This window comes from Mauremys reevesii, linkage group 4, assembly GCF_016161935.1.
Source record: "Mauremys reevesii isolate NIE-2019 linkage group 4, ASM1616193v1, whole genome shotgun sequence".
Classification (NCBI taxonomy): Eukaryota; Metazoa; Chordata; order Testudines; family Geoemydidae; genus Mauremys; species Mauremys reevesii.
In genome coordinates, this window is record NC_052626.1 from 65,938,928 (window position 1) to 65,963,099 (window position 24,172).

Below are 24,172 nucleotides of genomic sequence, written 5' to 3' on the forward strand. Positions count from 1 at the left end.
CTTGTAACAACCTTTTATGTACTTCAAAACTGTTATCATGTCCCCTCTCAGTCTTCTCTTCTCCAGACTAAACAAACCCAATTTTTTCAATCTTCTCTCATAGGTCATGTTTTCTAGACCTTTGAATCATTTTTGTTGCTCTTCTCTGGACTTTCTCCAATTTGTCTACGTTTTTCCTGCAATGTGACACCCAGAATCAGTCACAATACTCTATTTGAGGCCTAATCAGTGCAGAGTAGAGCGGAAGAATTACTTCTCACGTCCTGTTTACATCACTCCTGCTAATACATCCCAGAAGGATGTTTGTTTTTTTTGCAACAGTGTTACACTGTTGACTCATATTTAGCTTGTGATCCACTATGACAGGGGAGGGCAAACTTTTTGGATGGAGGGCTACATCTGGGTATGGAAATTGTATGGCGAGCCATGAATGCTCGCGAAATTGGGGGTTGGGGTGTGGGAGGCGGTGAGGGCTCCGGCTGGGGTTGCGGGCTCTGTGGTGGGTCCAGAAATGAGAAGTTCAGTGTGCGGGAGGGGGCTCTGGGCTGAGACCAAGGGGCTCAGAGGGCAGGAGGGGGATCAGGGCCGGGGCAGGGGGTTGAGAGGGGGTCAGGGGTGCAGGCTACGGGCGGCCCTTACCTCAAGCAGCTCCCAGAAGCAGCGGCATGTCCTCTCTCCAGCTCCTACATGGAGGCGTGGCCAGGTGGCTCTGCGCTGCCCCGTCTGCAGGCGCCGCCCCTGCAGCTCCCATTGGCCATGGTTCCTGGCCAATGGGAGCTGCGGGGGTGGGACTTGGGGCGGGGGCAGCGTGCAGAGCCCCTTGGCTGCCCCTACGTGTAGAAGCTGGAGGGGGAACTTGCCACTGCTTCCAGGAGCTACGTGGAGCCACGGCACGCACGGAGCAGGGCAAGCCCCTGACCCCATTCCCCGGCTGGAGCACCAGAGGGGGGCAAGCCCCGGACCCTCCTCCCCAGTGGGAGCTTGAGGGCTGGATTAAAATGTCTGAAGGGCCGAATGTGGCCCCGGGGCCATAGTTTGCTCACCCCTGCACTATGATCTCCAGATTCCTTTCCACAGTACTCTTTCCTAGGCAGTCATTTCCCATTTGGGTGTGTGCAACTGATTGTTCCTTCCTAAGTGGAGTACTTTGCATTTGTCCTTACTGACTTTCATCCTATTTACTTCAGACTATTTCTCCAGTTTGTCCAGATCCTTTTGAATTTTAATCCTATCCTCCAAAGCACTTGCAACCCCTCCCAGCATGGTATCATCCACAAATTTTTAAGTGTACTCTCTGCCATTATCTAAATAAGCGATGAAGATATTGAATAGAACCAGACCCAGAATTGATCCCTGGGGGACCCCACGCATTATGCCCTTCCCGCTTGACTATGAACCACTCATAACTACTCTCTGGGAATGGTTTTTCAACCAGTTATGCAGCCACCTTATAGCAGTTCAATGTAGATTTTATTTCCCTAGTTTGTTTATGGTTCACTGTCAAACTGGGAGGACCCACAGGGGATTGTCCTCGGTCCAGTATTATTCAATACCTGTATTTTCATTAATGATCTGGGTGATGGAGTATACACCTTTAAAATTTACTGGTGACTTCATGCTGGGAGGGGTTGCAAGCACTTTGGAGCACAGGATTAGAATTCAAAATCATCTTAATAAATTGCAGAATTGGTCTTCAAATCAATAAGATGAAATTCAGTAAGGACAAATGAAAAGTACTGCAATTAGGAAGGAACACAGCCACTGCCGGGAGTCAGAGGGCTCTGGGCTGCCGGCAGCAGCGGGAAGCCCAGAGCCTTTTAAATCCCAGCCGCGGACGGGAATCAGAGGGCTCTGGGCTGCCCGCTTTGGCGGGGAGCCCAGAGCCATTTAAATCCCAGCCACCGCCGGGAATCAGAGGGCTCTGGGCTGCCTGCAACCGCGGGGAGCCCTGAGCCATTTAAATCTCAGCCGCGGCTGGGAATCAGAGGGCTCTGGGCTGCCCGCAGGGGCAGAGAGCACAGAGCCCTTTAAATCTCAGCCGCGGCTGGGAATCAGAGGGCTCTGGACTGCCTGCAACCGCGGGGAGCCCAGAGCCCTTTAAATCCGAGCCGTGGCTGGGAATCAGAGGGCTCCGGGCTGCCTGCAACCGCGGGGAGCCCAGAGCCCTTTAAATCTCAGCCGCGGCTGGGAATCAGAGGGCTCTGGGCTGCCCGCAGGGGCAGAGAGCCCAGAGCCCTTTAAATCCCAGCCGCGGCTGGGAATCGGAGGGCTCTGGGCTGCCCGCAGGGGCAGAGAGCCCAGAGCCCTTTGAATCCCAGCCGCGGCGGCTGGGATTTAAAGGGCTCAGGGCTCCCCGCGGCTGCCAGCAGCTCAGAGCCCTTTGAATCCCAGCCCCTGGCTGCTGATTGCCCCCTCCCCAGACCCCTGCCCCAACTGCCTCCCAGAACTCCCACCCCCTATCTAAGCACCACTGGTCCTTGTCCCCCGATTACCCACTCCCGAGACAACTGCCCCTAACTGCCCCTTGGGACCCCAGCCCCTATCTAAGCCTCCCTTCTCCTTGTCCCCAACTGCCCCCTCCTGAGACCCCACCCAACTTCCCCCAGGACCCCACCCCCAACCTGTCCCCTGATAAACCCCCTGGACTCCCATGCCTATCCAATTGCTGCCTGTCCCCTGACTGCCCCACCGAACCTCTGCCCCATCCAACACCACCACCCCCCGCTCCTTTTCCCTTGACTGGCCCCTGGAACCCCCTACCCTTTCTCCAACCTTGTAATCTTGTGGCACTGACGCGTTGTAGCTTCATTTTATATCGGCTTACAGGGCAGGACCGGGGGGCACCACCATTTTGGGCCCCACCAAAAATTATACAAACCTGCCGCCTATGACCCCGGGGTCCTGCGTCCCCATGGCCCAGGCCGTATTAATCAGGGGAATTGCTCCATGTGATGCCAACTAGCCCCTGGCTTGGTGCACCCGCCCCCTGCAGGAAGCCTGGAGCTGCTGGGAAGGGAAAATGACCCTGTGTCGCCCAGACCCCTCAGCACCCTCTAGCTTCGATTAGAGCGGAGTCCCTCTGGGACTCCTCCACCTTCCCGTCCCCCTGCACTGTGGCCGTTACCGCTCTAGTCCTCCTCTCTATGGTTTCCTGCCGCTCTACCGCACTTCCTGCTCTCTATGGTTTCCTGTCGCGAGGGCAAACCCCGCGCTGGGCGGAAGTGGGCCGTGCTGGGGATCATGGCGGCGGTGGATATCCGAGGTACCGGCTCCCGCTCGCTCTCGATGGGACTGGAAAGCGATGTGAACGTGCCGGCGGGCTGTGTGCGGGGGGAGGGGGCTGTAACGCTGCAGGCTCCGTGCCCGGCCGCCGAGGCCATGGCGGCTGGGAGCTCTACGCCGGCGAGGCGGGCGGGCACTTTAGAGACGGCCCCTGGTGTCCCGGGGGATTCGGCACATCCAGACCCAGGGCTCATCTGTAAAGTACAAACCGCCCCCGGAGATGGAGCGGGGCCGAGTCCTGTTACCATCCCCCAGCACCGACCCGTCTCGGGTGGCTGGAGCTGGTGGGTTAAGGGTTAATCTCTCCGCCCAGCTGGGGGAGCAGGTGGCGAGAGAGGGGCGCTGTGCTGTGCGCACCCCTGGCCCCTCTCGCCATTTAAATACCCTACGTGCCAGACAAGAGACTCCGCAGCACAGGGTCTCTGTGGTGTGTCTGTCCTGCTAGCTCCTGACATGCTGCCCGTCACCCTTCCTGCCGTTACAGACCTCACAGCCGGAGCCCTGCTGCTCTCTCCTTACTGTTACTGCTGCACCTCGGCAGCAGTGGTTGCTGCGCGGCATGTTGTTATGTGCCTTGATATTGGCATGTCGTCTAGGGAAACAAGCCTGTAACTGGTGGCAATGAGAGACCTGTATTATCTCTATGTATCTTTGTCATCTCAAAGCCCTTTAAATCTCCAAAGAAACTGAATCCCCCTCTTCACAAAATAAATAAATACATAGAGATGTAACAGTCCAGAAGCTCCTTTTCTCCATGTTACATCTTGATGTTAGCATGGGGTTATTTTACGTAAAGTCAGATCTTGGAAGTGCTGCCTTTCTGCAGTCTGTAATACCGACCTTTGATTATATGGTGACTTTTTACCGTAAAGGATCCCAGAGTGACTTAAAAGCTACAGGCCTGGTTTTGCAGTTCCTGTTCAAACAAGACTTCCACTGAAGTCAGTGGGAATCTTGCCTATATAGGGACTGCAGGATTGTGCCCTAATTACATGCAGAAATCACTCCACTTATTGTGGAATTTCAGCCAACTCTCTGTGATGTGGAGACTGGCAGTCAAGAGGACAAGCAATGCATGTCACCCTGCAACAGTGGGAAACAAGAAATTATGGGCACACACACCAGGCAAATGTACTCTAATTGAAAATGCAGTGGAACAAAGCAGACAGGATGGCCAAATGACTCTCACATGGCAAGCTTCTTAGTACTTGATCTGATTTAGCTATTGTATTTCTGAAGCATCCTATTACTTTGGTAGAAAAGCATTGTATTATTGGAGGAGGTTTGCCTGTGGAAAGAGCCAGTGAATGAGATTAGATTAAGCTAAAGACTGCTTGTCTTTAGAACATGTCCCCCTATTTGTCAAAGCTGTCCGATCCTAGCTACAGCAAAAGTTGAGAGAAAAAAGAAGGGAGAACAGGATGGTGGAGGAGCAGTGAGAGACGGAACCCCCACCCACAAGTAGAGCTTCCTAGAATCTGTGAAGACAAAGGAGCAGAATCTATTCTGAAATATGCTGTGGACTATCTTCATGCAGATCTGATTTTCCCTTTCACTGTCTATATATATTGATGGGTACTATAATGCCTGTCAGATTTAATTCAGCAGATGAAAGACGGAGGGAATCTCAATATTTAAAACCTGTGGGTTAGAGCAATGTAACATTCTTTTTGGCTTTTTTCCATTTCCTGAAACAGTTCTGGGGCAGTGAAAAATACTCAGTATAGGAGTTGTTGCCTGTCATTAAAGTTTTCCAAAGAAAACTTTGGAAAACTTTCCAAAGAGCTGACACCTCTGCTTGCATTATCTTCAACTTTTAAGTACTCATCTCTGTATATAGATTCATCAAATTTAAATCACAAGTGTTGAATCATGAATAGAGAATAATTCACTAGGCAGCAGTACTGCAGAAAAGGATCTGGGAATGATAGGGATCACAAATTGAATATGAGTCAACAGATTGCTGTTGTGAAAAAAGGCAATGTGATTGTGGGATGTGTTAACAGAAGTATCATATATAGACACAGGAGGCAATTATTCCTCTCTACTTGACGCTATTGAGGCTTCAGATGGAGTACTGTGCCTAGTTTTGTGCAATGCACTTTAAGATGATGTTAACAATTTGGAAAGAGACCAGAGGAGAGCAACAAAAATGATGAGGTTTAGGGAGCCATGACCTCCGAGGAAAGATTGAAAGAATTGGGTGTGTTGAGTCTAGAGAAGAGAAGACTGAGGGGGACATGAGAACCATCTTCAAATACGTAAAAGTATGTTATAAAGAGGATGGTGATCAATTGTTCTCCTTGTCCTCCAACAGTAGTGCAAGAAATAATTGGCTTAGTCTGCAGCAAGCGAGATTTAGGTTGGATATTAGGGAAAAAATTCTAACTATAAAGATAGTTAAGCATTGGAACAATTACCTAGAGAGGATTGAGAATTATAGTACATTTTTTTGCACACATAAAAATGATGATGTTCCCTTCTGAAGAGGAACAATTGATATATGGTATCAGGGTTGCTTTTTCCTAGAGGATGGCCTGTTGTAGATTATAAAAGCAATAATAAATGGGCTACTCAGAAGTAGTGGTCAATAACAGTCTGGTCCTGGAGTTGGAACTTTACATTCAGTTTTATAACATATTTACTCTGAAGTTCCAGTCCCACCTGGGAGAAACTTCCATGGAAATACAGTTATTCTTCTGACACAAATGAGATTTTTTTCATGCTTCTTGAAAAACTAAATGAGCAGGTGTCCTGCCAAGAATATGAATATTGAGAGGTTTGGGTACCTTATTTTCATTGAGATAAAGGCCTTGTTGTCATATATATTTGGAAAGCATCTAGCATATTGTGGGTGCTACTGCAATATAAATATTAAATAATAAAATACCTTTAGTACTGGAGGATCTCCTATTTTTATGATTAGGGGAATGAGTAGTATATATGAAATAACATAAAAACATAATTTTTCCATTTTATGTAAGAACTAGACTAGCAGCTCTAGGTTCACTTCATAAAAGATTCATAATATATTCAATGACATTTTGGGTCTGAATCTCGTATTCCTTGTGCATTCAAAACTTCACATGAAGTAAAACATCTACAAGGGAATAACTGTAGTAGGAGCTTTCGGTTTGCAAATAATGCAGTAGGCCCATTACATTCATAGAATGAAAGGGTTTCAATCCTGCATGCAGTTTTCAGTCACTTTTCCACCCATGCTATCTTTCTTTTTTCAGTGTAAAACTTGATGCCTTATCATTGTGTTTCTGACTCTCCCAGGAGTGGAGATTATTGCCACTGTGGCTTAAAATTATTGAATTTTTAGACCCTTTAAATTTCATGCAACCATGGTAGGCGAGTCTAGTAAATGTTAGTACATTTATCACTTGACTACAGCATCTACTGTCTCCACAACTTTTGTTTGGTCTGGCATTTAATGCTGGCTGCCGCTTACTTACTGTATTAGGTTTTCTTTCACTTTCAAAGTGAAGATAATGCTTAGTTTGCCCATTCCACTTGGCAAATGCTGCTGTTCTTAATCTAAACCATGTACAGTATGACCATAAGTGCAAGTGCTAATAATATTTTCCCTACTGGCATTCCTAAGAAATAAAGGTGTCTGTGCGACTACCATATCTTCATGTAATAGCCAAGGGAAGAAATACTTAACAAATACTATATGGACTGAATTATTCCTAAATAGTATGTCTTGTTTCCCTCTGAGGAGGAAAATTTTGATTTTTTTTGGTCAAAATTTTGAATTTTAGGGAAATAATTTTCATGAAAACGTTGTTTTGTTTTTGACATGCTCTAATTAGTAGGTCCCTAATTGGTAAGAATCCAAAATTGTACTGACTGTTTTGGTGCTAATTTTAATTTTTTCTTCCAAGATAACCTCCTGGGAATTTCCTGGGTTGACAGTTCCTGGATTCCTATATTAAACAATGGAAGTGTGTTAGACTACTTCTCAGAGCGAAGTAACCCATTCTATGACCGAACATGTAACAATGAAGTAGTCAAAATGCAACGGCTGACCTTGGATCACTTGCAGTAAGTTACTGTAAGGAATGCTGAGTTAAAATGAAAAATTGCTTTTTGGGCTGGCGATTTCCAACTTGTCCTCTAAAGGGCGTCACCAACGGCTGAATTGAAGAGTGGAGGGAAAGTTGTGATCCTGCTTCTTTTCCCTGTCTCTGTTCATCTTCTGAGGTTGATTTACTCAGCCACTTGCAGCTGGGCCCTATCCTCTTTCAGATGCCAGAAGCAATTTATATTCTCCTAGTTCCTGTGGTGCTTCCTGCGAAGCACCATAGGTAGGATTTTGGGTACACCTGATAGATTTTAGACTAGCAGCTGTGTTAATCTGTATCCACAAAAAAAACAGGAGTATTTGTGGCACCTTAGAGACTAACAAATTTATTTACACCTGAGATTGCAGGTTTACAGAAATGTCAAAAAAGCCAATTAGCTAGAAAGCTTTTTTTTATTATTTTTTTTTATTATTTTTGCAGAGAAGCTACAGACCAGGATAAAAACTGTGACAATGTTTGGGGACAATGGCTCAGCCTAATTTTGTAATCAGATGAAGAGGATTAATTTCATGTGTCTTGAGTGGGATCTACTGTAGCTGGACACTTTGAGCTTTGTCATAGAATTGTGAATGAGTGTCTACATTATTATTTAACCTGTGGTTCCTGCCAGATTGAATTAGGTGCAGTTATTAAAACAGATACCCCACCATAGGAAGATTCAGCATGAGAAGTCTGACTTTTAATTTGGGCCCGAGGGGAAAAGAATGGGTAGGCAGTCCTAATTACAAGTGGCCATTTATCAACATCACAGCATGCAATTGGCATTTTTTGATGTGGGGCCCTCGCAGGAGAGGGGCACATGTAACTGCAGGCAGAAGTGACGTGCATTGACAGAACTATTTGGGGACCTAAGAATAGGCTAGCAGGGGACAATGTAGATCACACACTAAATGCTCACTGGTAAAATTGTGTGCATCTGGTATTGGAGGGGAGGAGCCTTCACATCATCTGCATACATTCTGGTCAGTGCTGTTGGTCTGTCACTTCCATATGTAAACAACATCTGTAACTATAAGTTCAATTTTTCTTCCATTTGTTTCTTCTTCTGCCTATTTGCCAAGAGGTTGACTCCAGGATTTTTTTAATGCACTGTGAGCACAAGGCTAGGTTTTGCTATTTATCTTGGAAAATCCTAATGCAAGAGCTTGTGACTCATCAAGGAGTGACCTTTGGGCCCTGTGATAGTTGTTTTGGTGGGCTTTCACATCCTGTATCTTTAACTTTCAGATGAATGGAGTTACTTATTCTGGTCACTTGTCTTTTAGCCAAATGATTGGAGTGGAATATATCCTCCTTCATGCTCAAGAGCCCATCCTCTTCATAATTCGAAAGCAGCAAAGACAGTCTCCAACACAAGGTAAGGGCTCACACAGCTTTTCCCTTTAATGACAATGTTGGTGCTTGTCTGTCTGCTCTGTTTTTGCTCTGTGTGTTCACAACACAATTTCCATCTGGTTTTACTTAGCCTTAAATCTCGTTTTGCTTTTTATATAGTGGCATTAGGTCTCAGGTTGTATTGCATCTTGGCATTTTTGAGTGCTGCCCCCAAAGGGTGACCTGCACTCTGATAATAGCAGGGGATTGCCCTCTTGTGGCAAAATACTAATAGTGCAATGAGAAAGTGGTGCTTTTGCTGTAAATTTTGCCATGGGCAATTGATACTTGTTAGTATGCATGATATGTCCTATATTTATGATATGCTTTACATAAGGTCTTCAGTTTAATTAGTTAAACATAATACTAATTTTGTGCTTGCCTGGGGCTGATGAGTGCAAATTAAATTTCATGCTAATCATTCTGAGTGATTATCATGCAATTTGGAAATCTCTGATTTCCACATATTAGGATAAGGGGAACATTCACATTGCTCTTTGCATAATGCCATTTTTATTCTGCAGCCTTAGCACTTTGTACTGTGAGCTTCTCAGATGCACATGTTAAATAGGGTCTTCTAGTAAATACATGACTGGGAGACCTCCCAGGAAAGAAACTGGTGATTCAGTAGCTGAACCATAGCACTCCAGTATATTAGAGGGTGCTGAGATAGTGTAAATGCCATCATTTGATTAGACATAAAATCAAAGTCCTAGCTATTTGGGGTCATTAAAGATTCCATGGCACTTTAAGTGAGAGTAGAGATATTACCACTGTGCCATGTCTAAATTCCAGTTGGGATAACTGCATTCTGTCTCCCTATTACATACAGTTGGATTCAGTATTCTTCATATCTTATCCTAAATTGACTTGTAGTGTTCATGTGAACTGATAAAAAGTTTCCACATTTCAGAACAGGGTGAAATGTGTTCTGTATTTACTGTACATAATCTGTAAAGCTCGTTGGGATCTTTTAGAATAAATGATAATGTAGTAATGTAAGGTTTTATTTTTGTTCTAATGGGAAAGGGCTTTTGTAACGGACTCAAACCTTTCTAGTGCTGCTCCTAATTTGCTTGGTTTCTGGCAGTGGCCTCAGTGTATTATATTCATATTGGAAAAGAGCACCCGACTGCTTCTTAGATTAGATTGAATTTAAAATCTAAATTGAACCTAGATCTCTTGATGTTAAATGTGTGTGCCATAGCCCAATGTATCACTTCACTGCTTCTCTTGTTCCATAATAGCCAACTTTTTAAAATCTGGAGTGGAGTTATGGCTTTTACAGTATAAACATTCAGACTTCAGCTGTGTAATTTGATCATTCATTGTAGGGAGTTTAGAAGACAAAGATTTAATAATACTCTTTTCAGTTTGTGCAAGATTTCCTCTAAATTAGCACCTGAGCAAACAGCTCAGCGTGACATCTGCATAGAGATACTGAGGAGGAGCTGCTGCCCCATTCTTTGCCCCTAAAAACTTCGGGACAACAGCCTGAGCCCTGCCCAACTGTCCTGAACCCTCAGTGATCTGTTACCTTGGGTGAGTGACCAGGGTTCATATAGCAAGGGCACCAGCTGAGTCCTGGGCGGTCCAGAGGAATTATAAGTGTTGAGAAAGATGGAGGAACGGGAACAAACACGGGCAAGGGGCAGGGCCTTAGGAGGGATTGATTCTCATGTCTTCACTGTGACTTTGACACTGTGCTACGGCTAACATTGTTTAAAGGTAGTTGTGCTCTCTGGGCTTGTCTGCACGAGGTGGGTAGGGGTTAACCTGCAGCTTTTTGATGAGCGTCAAGTAACATGCAGTAGTCAAGCTACACTAATAGTGTGCACATGGGACAGTGTGCCCTCTCCCAACGTGCATCATTGTGTACACACAGCAGCAGCTTGGGCGTTCTCGGAGGGTATCTCGTGGTTCTTTGCTTCACTGCTGAGCAGTGTGCATTCTGGGATTTTTTGCACTGGGCACTGTGGGATGCATAAGCAATACATTTTTTAAATGCCATGTTTCCTCTGTCTCCACCCCATACTTTCTGGGCAGGCTAGCACCATCTGCAAATTGCTGTTGGCCAGTGTGGGCCCAACAATGCTTCATGCTGGCTGCTGCGAATAAATAGAGGCTGCTTGGGCTGTATTTCAGTACTCAGTGCAGGATGAATTTGCCTTTGGACTCTTCCCACTGTATAACTGAGCAGGTGATGTGGCAGCAGCAGCAGGAGCTTCAGTGCAGAGGAAGCGAGAGGAGGATGAGGAAGCAGAGGAAGGCACTGCGTAACTGATTATACAGGAATTATGCTAGTTCCTAGAGCAGCTTCACACCAGTCTCAATCTAGCCCCCATTCACTGGGGCAGACTGCAGTATAAGCCACTCATCACAGGCAAAGGGGTTCGGACCTGCTGCCTCTGCCTACCCATGGGCTGCCCCGTTGCAACCCTGTACCTATTCGGCCTATAGTCAGGCCTGCAGCCTGGGGCATTCCAGGCTAGAGCTCCCAGCTCCTCTGGCCCTTCCCCACCCCTGCTCCCAAGCTAGGTGTCTTGCTTAGGTCCCTGCAGCCAGGCCCTTCTCCCTCTACAAACAGAGGGAGACTGACTGGGCTTCTGGCTCACAGTCTCTTATAGGGGCCAGCTGGGCCTGATTGGGGCATGGTCATAGCTGAGCCTATTTTCCCCAATCAGCCCAGGCTCCTTGCCCCAGCCACAGCCCTCTCTCCTGGGCTGTTTCAAGCCCCGCAGGGCAGGAGCGGGTAACCACCCCACTACACAGATATTCATCAAGATGATCCTCCCCAGAAGTGCTGCAGGAATGGAAGGGAGTTGTAAGCTACTCCTGTGGGGTAACCATGAAGCTGTTCCTCATTAACGTCCAGACAAGTGTGGAGCAATTTCTCAGTCGTCGATTTTGCTTTATCACCCCTGTAGACATGGTGAAAGTGCAAAGAAAAACCGGGTTCTTTCACTGTTAACTGATAACATTCACTGTTATCAGTTGTTATCTATGGGTATGTTTACAGTGCAACACCCCCTTCACTTTCCCCCTCCTCAACCTGCAGGAGCACGTCTCAAAGACTGGGTCAAATTGTTTTGGGTTCGCAGGGCTCAAGCTACAGGGCTAAAAATAGCCATGTAGACATTCCCACTCGGCTGGAGCCCAAGCTCTGAAACCCAGCAAAGGGGGGGGTCCCAGAGCCTAAGCTCCAGCCTGAACTCAAACGTCTACACTGCTCTTTTTAGCCCTGCAGGTTGAGTGCTGCAAGCTAGAGTCAGTTGACCCAAGCTCCGAGACTTGCTGCTGTGGGGTGTTTTGTTGCAGTGTAGAGGCACCCTGGGTGAGCCTGTGAAAAGGCATTAAGAGCTTTGCTATCCCTACGGTAAAGCTTTTGTACTGTAATGTGTTACAGGGCGTTTATTACCTCAGCAGGAACTATGGGCTTTGTAACTTTATGGGTCTGCAGTGTCCATATCTACCTCATGTAAACTGAGAATACAAACCAAATTTCTTTTTCTGTAACCAGTATCTCAATACACTTCTGAATTTTGCACAAAATACCATTTTCATTATTCAGTTCTGCCGCAGAAGGGGGCTGCGGCTGTGCCATGCTGCAGGCCACCATTATGAATTGGCCAACGGGGTTTTTGGGAGGAGTGGAGTGTTTGCTGGGTGAGGGAAAGGGAAACAAAAATAGGTAAATGGGCATATGCACTCTATGGCGTGGGCCTAAAAATGGCCCACTAGCCAGAGCTTTAGCATGAGACAGAGACTGGTTGCCCCGTTGGAGCAGCCACCGTTTTGGAAATGTGTATGGGGATGTTGAATGGATAGTGTTGGGGGAGAAAGGAGGACAGGTGGGGAGCCTCAGACTTGGAAGGGCTCCTAGCTCACATCTGCCTACAATGCCTCTGGTCATGGGGCACCCAGAATAGAAGGTAGCATGGCAGTATAGCACAATTGTAAAGAGAGATACTTACATGCTGAGATTCCCTCGGTAAGATCTGCCTCCTCAGTCCTGGCCTGAGTTGTTGCCTGGGACTTGGGGTTGGTTGCTGCAGGGCAGGAATAGGCCCATCTTCTACCTGGCTGGTTTCAGGGTCCTGAAAAGATCCTGGCTTTCCCAGGAAATTTCTACACTGGCCTCGTCATGCACATCTCCGATGAACCTTGCTTGTTATTCTCAGGGGAGAAGGGAGTGGGCAGCAGACTTCACAACTTTCCTAGGTAACGGTGTGCTGGTTATGTAGATGTTTAAAATCCTGTCCAACTCCTCAAAAGAGGATGCTTTCCCTGGCATCCCTGGGGTTAATACAAGTCCTCCGGAGCTGTTTGTTCTTTATCTGGCATTGGTTGGCATCCCAGTAATGATCCATTTGGGACATCTGCTTAGCAGTTTCCACAACGAGATCTTTATTCCGGTGGCTGGCCATAAGAGCTTTTAGCATCGATGCGTTTCCCCAGATGGCCATGACATCAAGGGTCTCAGCATGGCTCCTTCAGGCATGTTGTAGGACTTCTGGAGTAATATCACAGTAATTGTGATATTCTCAAATCCAGGGAAATGGGCAAAATTTGGCCCTATGCCAGCTTTAAATGGGGGGAGGGGACATCTGGTTAACTTGGCACCAGAGCAGGAGAGGGCACACATGTAAACAGACAGATTAGTGATGGTCGCTTGCAAAGCAGTGTTGGAGGACTGCCAAAGTAGTGCTCAGCAGCATTATGTGCACACAAACAGTACACCAAACTAACTCTATTTGCAGCAAAGTTAGTGCACTTTGCAAGAGAACTCCAGAGTTTGAGATAAATGCAGTTAGTGTGTTATAACAGATTTTCTTGTGTATGCAAGCATTTTCAAACTGGATTATTTTGACTTAATCCAGTTTAAACCTCCTGTGTAGACAAGCCCTGTGTCTGCCCCACAGCTTCAAAAAACAACAAAGAAACCTTGTTCAACAGTCAGATTAAAGAATGCTGTTCAAACCCTGAAGGGATCACCTCCAACCTGGTTTAGCTGTAGCGGACAGGGCTTTGCAAGGTTTGTTGCAGAACCACATTAGTTGGGCCTCCCAGGAAAACCCACAGTACAAGGCCTGAGTCCAAAAAGATGAGTGTCTGCACAGTGAGACATTGTCAAGCAGTAATGCTGGGGAGGTCAGAGTGAAAGTTAGGAATGGTTGGTTCCTATCTCATAGCTTATTGTTTGGTTTCCTTGAATGGCAAAGCACATTTGAACTGTGTCCAGGACTGCTAGTCTGGGTGCTCTCGTGATACTGAAAACAGTTTAACTTTCTGTTAGTTGTGTTTGTGACAGTGGAACAGGAATATAAACTGATGCTTCCTTGTTTATAAAATGGGCTTAATATTTTCCCTATCTCACAGGTGTAGTGTGTGGCTTAACTAACTTTTGTAACGTGCTTTGCTATACAAAAAGGAAAAGGAAGAGGAAAAGCTTGAAAGTTCAAATTATCCTGACCAGGTGAAACAAGTGACCAGTGAAATTAAACAGCTTTGTCCCTTGCTTACCCAGAGCTCTGCTTATTGACTAAACTGATACTGTGTTCCTTATTTACAGTCAGCCCATTAGCTGATTACTATATTATTGCTGGAGTGATTTATCAGGCACCTGATTTGGGATCTGTCATAAACTCCAGAGTGGTAAGTGTTTCTACTATGCATTTGATTGCTATAAAACAGTTATCAGTTCATATCTGCTTTTCTTTACATTGTTTCCCCAACCCAATTCAAGAAATTTCCTCTCTGTTCTCCTCCATTTTGGGAAAAGGAGATGTGTGTTAAATTTATGAATCTTATTTGGGTTATTGCTGATTATGTACTATATATATTGTATTACTTTTTAAACCTACCTTTGTACTTTTGAATAATTTAAGCACTATACCCAGATGTACAGACACTCTTAATCTATGTATTATATAATTTTAACATTAGCTTTAATAAAATAAGATGACTCATCCATTTTTTATAACTACAATTCATTAAACCCTCTTCTTCCCTGCCCGGTCCTTCTCACCCCCCTTTCTTTCAATGTCCCTCCTCCCTTACTTTTTCTTTCCATTTAGCAGATCCCCTCTGAATTAACCTTCCCCTCACCAAAAAATAAATAAATTGTGGAACTAACATGCTATTTGCTGCCATCGCATTGATCACTCTGCTCTGCAATGTGTGTTCTACCCTTTCCCCTACCCTGTATATGTGTTTTCTGTTTAGACTGTAAGTTCTTCAGGGCAGGGACTGTCTACTACTTTGTGTGTGTGCAGCACTTAGCACACAGGGACCACATTCTTGGTTGGTGCTTAGTCACTAGTGTAATAATTTATTACTAGTAAAAAATGCACCGTATACCGAGTACTCTACATTTGCAATGAAAGTGAAATGTTCCTAGAAGAGTGTAGTGTGCCTTAATCGCTCTGACAGGCTGTGAGGGATGGAAGAATCTTAATGGTTGAAAAAGGAGAGAGAGATTAAATTTTAAAATATTCAGAGGGACAATGTCAGGCTTAAAATTACTAAAGAAATCTTTTAATCTAAGTTGCTAATTTAACTGAATCATATATAATGATAATGAATTTGCATTTCACTGTTTGTGCGTGTTGGCACTTCTGTTATCTTGGATACTAAAACTAAAATGGTCATTTCACTTTCTGTTTTTCATGCCCTAGTATAAGGCTGCAATACTTGTGTTGGATAGAAATATTTTTGCAAACTGTTCTCAAAGAATACAAAAATCACAAAAATATTTCTGTTCATACTAGGCTTTGTAAAAGTCTCTTATAAACAAAATCTAAATGTTATTTCAAATAGCAACTGTAAAATAATTGCCAGATGGAGGGGAAAGCTACTTTAATGGTAAAACTACATTCCATAGCAGTTCACAAACTTGGTTAGCTTTTTACCAACATACAATATTTTTGCATGTTACACTCTATCAGTCACTATTTATGTAACAGTATCTAGGCATAGAATTTGCTGTTTGTATTCTATATTACTCTGTTAAATTCCTGAACATTTTCTTATGTTGACTTCTTCTGAAAGCTCAGTGCAGTGCATGGAATTCAATCTGCTTTTGATGAAGCCATGTCATACTGCCGATATCACCCTTCCAAAGGCTACTGGTGGCATTTCAAAGACCAGGAGGAACGAGGTATGATGCCTGGGCCCTCAGTGCATTAAGCAACTCTCCTTTTCTTTGGACTTAATACTTAAATTTTTAGCTAAGGTTTACTTTAGCATCCATAACTCTTATAACCAGTGTTCCCTCTAATTTTTCCCATGCATGTGCGGAATGAATTTCGTTATGTGCACCAATATGGAGGTGATGTGTGACTCTGGCTGGGGGTCTGGGGTGGGGCCGGTGATGAGGGACTCAGGGTAGGGGTAGGGTTGAGGGCTCCGGCTGGGGGTACGGGCTCTGGGGTGGGGCCATGAATGAGGGGTTTGGGGTACAGGCTGCCCCGGGGCTATGGCAGGGAGAGAGGAATCCCCCCAGTTCTCTCTCCCCGCAGCATCATCTGGGCTGTGGGGGGAGAGGTGCCTTTCCCCACTGCGACAGGGCTGTGGCTGTGGCCACAGGATAGGCACCTCTCCCCTATCTGGGGCTGGGCTGCATTGGGGCCGGGGCAGGGGCGCCTCTCTCTCTTGTCCACGGCGGGGCCAACCTCGGTTGGGGCAAGGGCGCCTCTCCCCCGCTCCGCAGCAGGGCCAAGCCAGAAAGAACAACCCTCTCCAGGAACAAAGAACAGATAAAAGAGAACTGGAACTTCCATCATTTGATGTGATGTTGCATTTCAGCCTCTGTATATGATTTGCAGATAAAGCCAAACCAAAAGCCAAGAAGAAGGAAGAACCAAGCTCTATTTTCCAGAGGCAGCGGGTGGATGCTTTGCTTCTAGACTTGAGACAAAAATTTCCACCCAGATTTGTTCAGGTAATAGTCATTTGTGTCTGCAGTGTTACTTTAGCATACACATCAGGGCTCCTCAGGTGGACAGCTTGTGGGACTTCACTGTACTTGGTGGAATGGTAGCATTGGTTGGAATAGGAACTTTGAAAACAACAGGTTCTCTTAATGCAGAATGTAGAGGAGGATTTCCTAGCATAGATGAAGGAGTTACCCAAAAGTGTGCGCTGTAGGCTTGCAAAATGGCCATGAAAATTTACTAACCCAAGTGGATCAGGGTTTATCTCATCAGGTGTCAGACCCTGCTGCTGCCTCAGTTTTCCCATTACCACAGCCAAACAAAACTGATACAACTGATGTTTTGTATTTACTGTCACCTTCTGGGGACTGGTTTGTTGGAACATAAAACAGCTCAACCAGAAATTCTCAGCCTTTTTCTAGAGGCTCACTAGTTCATTGTACCCCTCTTGGGCTCAGCAGTCCATTATACCCCATCAAGAGTGTTGTTCCTGCCCCTCACTGCAGGAAGCTCCAGTCTGGCCTTTTTCTGTCACTGCTATGGAGGACTTCTTGGATCACCTGCAGGAGCTTCCCTGCAGGGCTCTGTTGCTCTCCCTGACCTTCTCCCTGGGATGTAAGGAGAGTATCTCTGTGTAGTAACAGCTCACACAACCTCCCTGCTCCTTTGTCTCTCCCTTAACTCAGCAAGTTCATTGAACTCAGGCTGTCCCTATTATCTCCCAGCATGCTCCCATCATGAACCCCTGACTTATTCCATTCGGGGAGGTGGATTTAGCCTAGCACGAGAGCAGTGAGCCTCAGTCTCCTTCCAGGGCCAGCTCCCCCTGTGATACCAAGTTAAAAATCTACTCACCCACTCTTTACCAAGATGTCTGATGGGGAAAGAACAAACTAACAAATGCAATTTACGTGCCTGTTGGGGAAAAAAAATTACTTTCCTTCACAGGTAGAACTTCTGCAGAGCTGACATTGCGTATGCAATTGTTGATTTAAAGGGACATGGTAAATATTTCATGAAAGGTGATGATTCAATAGTTGGCATTCTTCCCTCTGAGTTACTATTGAACCAGTATCTCAGCAGTGTGATGGAAGCCCTGCACTGGTGGAGGAACCTACCCTTGCTTCGATTAAATGTAAAGTAGGGGTACTTTTTTGGAAGGTACACATTGTTAGCTCCACCAGGCTGACCAAATTCCATCGTGAATAAATACATGCCCCACATATTTGTATTGGATTCTTCTTCTCTTCCTATCCTAAGCCATGATTGCCACCTTCCACTTCAGAAGTGGCTGCATTTCATCTATTGGTGAAGTCATTCCTGTAAGGAATTCTGGGATCTTTTGTGATGAAATGCCCTATAGCAGCAGTTCTCAACCCGTGGGCTGCATGTGGCCCAGTTAGCACACAGCTGTCGCCCGGCGGTGTGCTAAAAAATATTCAAAATTTGCCGCTCTGGTCTGGCAGAGGGTGAGGCTGGCTCACGGGGGAGACAGCGTCTGGCAGCCTGCTGGATTGCTCCTGCCACCAGGGGGCTGGTGAGTGCTGCAGGAGGGCAGAGGGCAGGTTTGGGGGGTGGGGCTCTGGGCAGTAAGGTGGTGGTGGGTGCTGGAAACTAGGGGCTTATGGGGGCCTCCAGGTTTTAGGTGGGGCTCTGTTCCTGGCCCTGTGCTGGGGATCCCGGCAGCCCGACCCCGGATGGTGGGTCCCGGGGTTCAGGTGCTGGCTGCCTGGCCCCGCACAGCAGGGTCCAGATCCCAGCTACTGGCTGTCTGGCCGCAGATGGTGGGGTCCCGTGTCCAGGGTCCTGGGATGCTGGCTACTGGGTCCAGAATCCTTGCTGCCCAGCCCTGCATGGCAGGGTCTGGGGTCCAGCTGCCAGGCCGTGCCCAGGGCTCCGCTCCTGGCCCCGCTCTGGAGAGTCTCTGGGCAGGGGGTGCTGGGCATAGGGTACTGTGGGAGATTTTAGGGGGGGCAGGCTGTGGTTCTCAACCTGTGGCCCATAGAACACAACGTGGGCTGCATATGTGGCCCACTATGATAAATAGGTTGAGAACCACTGATCTATAGACATATAAGGACATGCTATTAAATACAACAGTTCAGGCCCAAAATTTGACCTATTGTTAAAATAGTTAGGTGGGGAATCATCCTTTGGATTCTACCTGCCTGTTTATTCCCCTTCTTAAGCCCACCACTCAGTCACCAACAAATTACAAAAAAGATAGTGTTTCTGTAAGACCTAAAAATAAAATCCTTTGACATCAACAGATAAAGGCATTCTGTAAGTGCATGGTCTCTTGCAAAAGGTCGATAAGTATCCCCTACACTGAGGGATAAACTAATGTCAGAGAAGTCAAATAACTTGTCCAATGTCAAACAGCAAGCCAGAGATGGTCAGGGATGGAAGGTACAGAATATATGGAGAAATACCTATCTCATAGAACTGGAAGGGACCCTGAAGGGTCATTGAGTCCAGCCCCCTGCCTTCACTAGCAGGACCAAGTACTGATTTTGCCCCAGCTCTGTAAGTGGCCCCCTCAAGGACTGAGCTCACAACCCTGGGTTTAGCAGGCTAATGCTCAAACCACTGAGCTATTCCTCCCCCCTCATAAAAAAGACTGATTGATATCATAAAGTATCAGGATTGGAAGGAACCTCAGGAGGTTATCTAGTCCAACCCCCTGCTCAAAGCAGGACCAATCCCCAGACAGATTTTTTTACCCCAGCTCCCTAAGTGGCCCCCTCAAGGATTGGAACTAAAATCCTGGGTTTAGCAAGCCAATGTCCAAACCACCGAGCTATCCTCCTGATATGTTTTGTCTCCTAGTCTGTTGTTCTAACTACTAGACGTGATGCCTACCATGGTCAAGATTTAGCACTGTTGTGCTTCATCTGTTGTCCCTGGAACAGCAGATTCTGAACGGTATTCCCAAAACTGTTCTGAAATAATATTATTGAGGCATAAATTAGTAAGGAAATGCACAGCGCAAATTGACTTTCCTGACTCAATAAAATGTATTTAAATGTCCAAGGCTGTGGGTGAGCTATTGCCATTATGCACTTCAGTCTCTGCAATGGCTAATTTCTAACTAATTATTATAAAACATTCTGGAATACTTTAAGTAAGGCAAGCACTAGGTCAGACCAGATTCTAATCTACTTCCAAATTCAAAGACCTTCAGAGACCATGAGAAAAAAATCAGTGTTTGCTCAGTGGAGGAGGACAGTATTGGTAGGGAACTGCACTTTAAATTCTTAATGTATTTAAATAGAAAAACACCTTCACGGCACCTGTCATCCACAGATCTAAGTATTTTACAAAAATTAACTACACCATACATGACAGGTTTCACAGTGATAGCTGTGTTAGTCTGTATCAGCAAAAACGAGGCGTCCTTGTGGCCCCTTAGAGACTAACAAATTTATTTGGGCATAAGCTTTCGTGGGCCCTCAAAAGCTTATGCCCAAATAAATTTGTTAGCCTCTAAGGTGCCACAAGGACTCCTCGTTTTTACACCATACGTGTGAGGCAGGTAATAGGATACACAGGGATCACTTCAACCACAACTGAAGTATATCCACCTCTGGAGAGGGATGCAACTCAGTTGCAACAATGCTGTGCAACATTTTACGTCAAGAAATGAAGAATATTGACCCTGTCCATTGCTTTACTGGTTCATCTGATCAGATCACTGCAAAGAGCAACAAGACTACAGGCAAATAACGGAAAAAAATTAATTACAGTCATAGTGCAGGCTTGAGCAGAGAAAGAGCATAATTCATGTGGGATGTCCTATGTACTTTGGTATCCAGGTACCGAAATCCAATTCTTGTTTGAACAGCAGCAAGACACCTAAAAATATATATATATATATATATATATATATATATATATATATATATATATATATATATATATATATATATATATATATATATATATATAACCATTGTTACACTGAAAGGTGCTAATGGCTGCCATCAGGTGAATCTAGGATCCAAGACAACCACAGACCATGTTAAAGCCAATGGGTATGCTACACACTGTTTCAGGTTCAATGGAAAGAGCAATCAGGTCCCATGGTGGAGAGCACCCAGGGCAATTTGTTGCATGGCAGGTCAGAGCTAAGCCATGTGAACAAAGGAGTTTCACTGATCGCAAACATAGAGGCTTGGGCATTGTTTTGCACGGTGTGTGTGTTTTGGAGGAGAAAAAGCAGCATAAGGAGTAGTGAGAGGAAGCACAAGGGGAGAGGTTGCTAGCATGGCAGACATGGGGATTTCTGAGTAAGGAAACTGCCTGCTGTTTATTTCTATTGTGTTCATGGAAACAGGACTTTGTGTATATTTTTTGTAAATAAATAAGATTACACCAAAAGCATACCTGACTTGTATCACTGACTTATCATCCTAGTGGAAATTACCCTGCAAAGTCCCAAATATTAGCTAACCGGATGGGCCAAAAGAGTAGCTCTAGAGTCAAATGGTCTTAATTAATTTCCTGTTCTTTACAAAATTAGATTATTTTGCACTGCTGGATTTTCAGACCTTTTGAGCCATATTTTACAGCCAAGGAAAACAGGCATTAGTGACTGGGAGGGGATAAGGTTCTTTGCATGACTGAAGAATAAAACATTTAATTTTTGTGTGCTATTAATTTTACATACAGATTAGAATTTAATTAGTGCTTCTGGATGACTTGCTCGTCACTCTTCTCTTGTTTGACATCCTCATAATGTTCCCTTTCACGTGAGGCCTTCCCTTGTTGATATCCCTCCGAACCCCTCTTACTAAAAGTATTCTACAGCAAAAGATGATACTTTAGTCAGTGCTAGCGAAGGATAACAATAAAGCTCCAGTTCATCTGGCTCTCTTTTCTTCTTTTTTGATAGCAAAAGCCTGGAGAAAAGCCCATCGCAGGTAAGAGATCTCACATTATCACAAGATTTAAAAAAGGAGCCCAAATCCAGGTGTGATATAGGTTCGGTGGTGAGGCTGAACTAACTAATGAGCTCCCTCCTGCTGCTGCTGAAATTGTTGGGAGTTCTGTCATTGACTAATATGAGCGCAAAATCAGGCTCAATATGGGCCTAATTTTGCAAGGTGCCAGATGGAACTTCACCTCTGTGCTTAGGCTGTAAGATGTTCCATCCCAACCCTTATCCTCTGGAGACTATCCCCTGTGCAAGAGGCCCCACCCCTCTAAGGGAGCTGCTCAGCCAAGAGGCACCAAAACAGGAGATGCTCTTGGGGAGACCAATGGCCAGGTTGATTCTGCATCCTGGTGATTTTGCACCAGGGCCATTGCAGCAGGGCTGCAAGCTAGGGCACATTGAGAATTGCCTGAGGGGGTTGTGCTGGTGTTCAGCAATGTCAGAATAGGGGAACTGCAAGTTGCTTTCCCCTCCCAGGCCCTGTACCATGGCAGCCCTGAATGTCTCCTGCACAAGTATTGACTGGCTTCTAGTCTCTTAAAGTCCGTTATCTTTTCAAAACAACCTGAAAAGAATTTGAAAAGAAATGTAAAACCCTCAACACTGAGTTATAATTTATTTTGATGGTTTGTTTTTTATTAAGTGGATCAGATCAAGAAGGAGCCAGAACCAGCCCCTGAAGCTATAAAGCCAGAGGAGAAGGAGACTGTAAAGACTGCCCAACAGAGTGCTGGCAATAAAGGGCCCCCAGAGAAACGGATGAGACTCCAGTGAAGGGATGGACAATTCCATATCTAGATGTTGCAACGTCTGGAGAAGAATTTGCAAGTGACTCCTGCTTCCCTCTTATCTGTATTTGAATATTTAGGACTGTGACATTGCAGGATTTAAAGCCCCTTGCAACAGCTTCTTCTCTCAGCAGAAACCTATTAAAAAGCTGCCAGTGGAAAGACTTGAGCTGCACCGGGAGGGGTTTTTAGGGCCTTCTCCCCATTTTGGATGTTAGCTTCTGACTGAATTTCACATTAATGCATTTTGCAACTTCCTTATAAAACCCCATTTCTTTTCATGTCATCTGGTAGTTGTGTTTTCTATGTAAAAAGAGGAACTTTTTATTAAAAAGTTGAATTCTTGGTACACCAACATTTGGCTGCTGAAATGCCTTTCTTGCTTACTCTCTTGATTACCTATGAAATGGTTACTGAATATACTGTGTGTGCTGGTAGTAGATTTCACTTGAATGTCAGAGTATACCATGATATTATGCATGTTAACCTTTCTTGAGGAAGGTGAGTGTTTCCTATGGCATTAAAGGAGTTACGTTGTCTGCTATAAATTGCTGTGCCTGTTAGAATGCTGGGATACAGATCAAAAGTTTGATAACTGGCAGGGCCGAATCCATGTAATTGGATGTCAACCTTCAGTTAGCTCTCAGATTCTTTTAAAATATTTTTAGCCTTCATACTTATCATGCCATCCCATTTCACTTAAAGAAAAAGAATTTTTAAACCATCTGGTGCTAAGAAATAGTCACTGGCCTGTGTGTCTCATTTGTTTGGTAGAGCTGTTCTTAATCTCTCCACTTTTCTTGGTCTTTTCTTAAGATTGTTTTCATTTAGTGGATCACTCTAGCTTTTTTTGAGCAGGAAAAGATTTTCCAGCTTCTTTTCTCCTTCCTACTCTCCTAGTTTTCTTACAGTGTAGTTGACAAGATACTAAACAGGAGAAAAGCAAGGAAAAGTGCCCTAAATAATGGACAAAGTTTAAACGACTCTAATGCCGGCTAGAGTGTGCTTGGGTGGACTGTAGTGTGAGACTCCCTCTCTCAGCTCTAGGCTATCGGAGACATGTGACACTGTGTCAGTAACTGAGGATCAGTTTTGATTGGGTAGCAGTGAAATAATGGAGAATATTTAGGATCATATGACACTGTCTTGGCCCATATGATTTTGTCTAGTAGTCTAAGGTTTTAATATTCAATATGTTAGAATATGTATGGAAATATAGCTGCATTGCTGATATATCTATAGATATAAAATCGGCATGTTGATATATATGGGTGGTAGTTGGGCCAAATTCATTGCTAGCTTAACTCCATTCAACCTGGGTTGAGTTTGGTCTGTTACACTTACTAACATCTCTTTTTTTTTTCTTTAACATATGGATATTTCAAACTAGCATGAGCCTCTAATTAAAATGATAGAACTAATGCTAAAGAGGAGAGAACAGGTTTGTCTCAGCATCCTGCTGAGAAGTGCTGAGCATCTTCAACTCTTCTCTGAAACCAGGGGGAAATCAGTACTCAACACCTCATAGAAGCAAATCATAAACACTACCATGAACTGGATAAGCTAGCTGTGATTATGCACCAAGATTATCCATCATTTAATTAAAACGATGGGAACAAACTTGAAAGACCCAAGAGGGAGGCACTGTATGAGTAGAATAGACGATGGCGTGGTAGTGTCACAAGTTTGGGTAGACTGTATTATGGCTTCTGGCAATAAAGCCTGAATAGCACAGTAAGCCCTCGTGTTCTATTTACACTTTAT

The 24,172-nt window shown here is 45.0% G+C and overlaps 1 protein-coding gene across 2 annotated transcripts; it reads left to right on the forward strand.

Moving 5' to 3' along the window:
- Positions 1-3,109: 3,109 nt before the first annotated feature.
- On the forward strand, positions 3,110-22,763 carry MED6 (mediator complex subunit 6). Of its 2 annotated transcripts, XM_039533652.1 has the most exons (8): positions 3,126-3,262; positions 7,176-7,335; positions 8,642-8,733; positions 14,323-14,405; positions 15,801-15,909; positions 16,577-16,692; positions 21,579-21,606; positions 22,264-22,763. In XM_039533652.1, exons 1-8 carry the CDS (start codon positions 3,181-3,183, stop codon positions 22,392-22,394), a joined length of 801 nt encoding a protein of 266 aa, XP_039389586.1. In that variant the 5' UTR covers positions 3,126-3,180; the 3' UTR covers positions 22,395-22,763. The 2 variants fall into 2 exon arrangements, with proteins under 2 accessions (XP_039389587.1, XP_039389586.1); XM_039533653.1 differs by lacking the exon at positions 7,176-7,335 and having other exon boundaries at positions 3,110-3,262.
- The last annotated feature ends 1,409 nt before the right edge of the window (positions 22,764-24,172 follow it).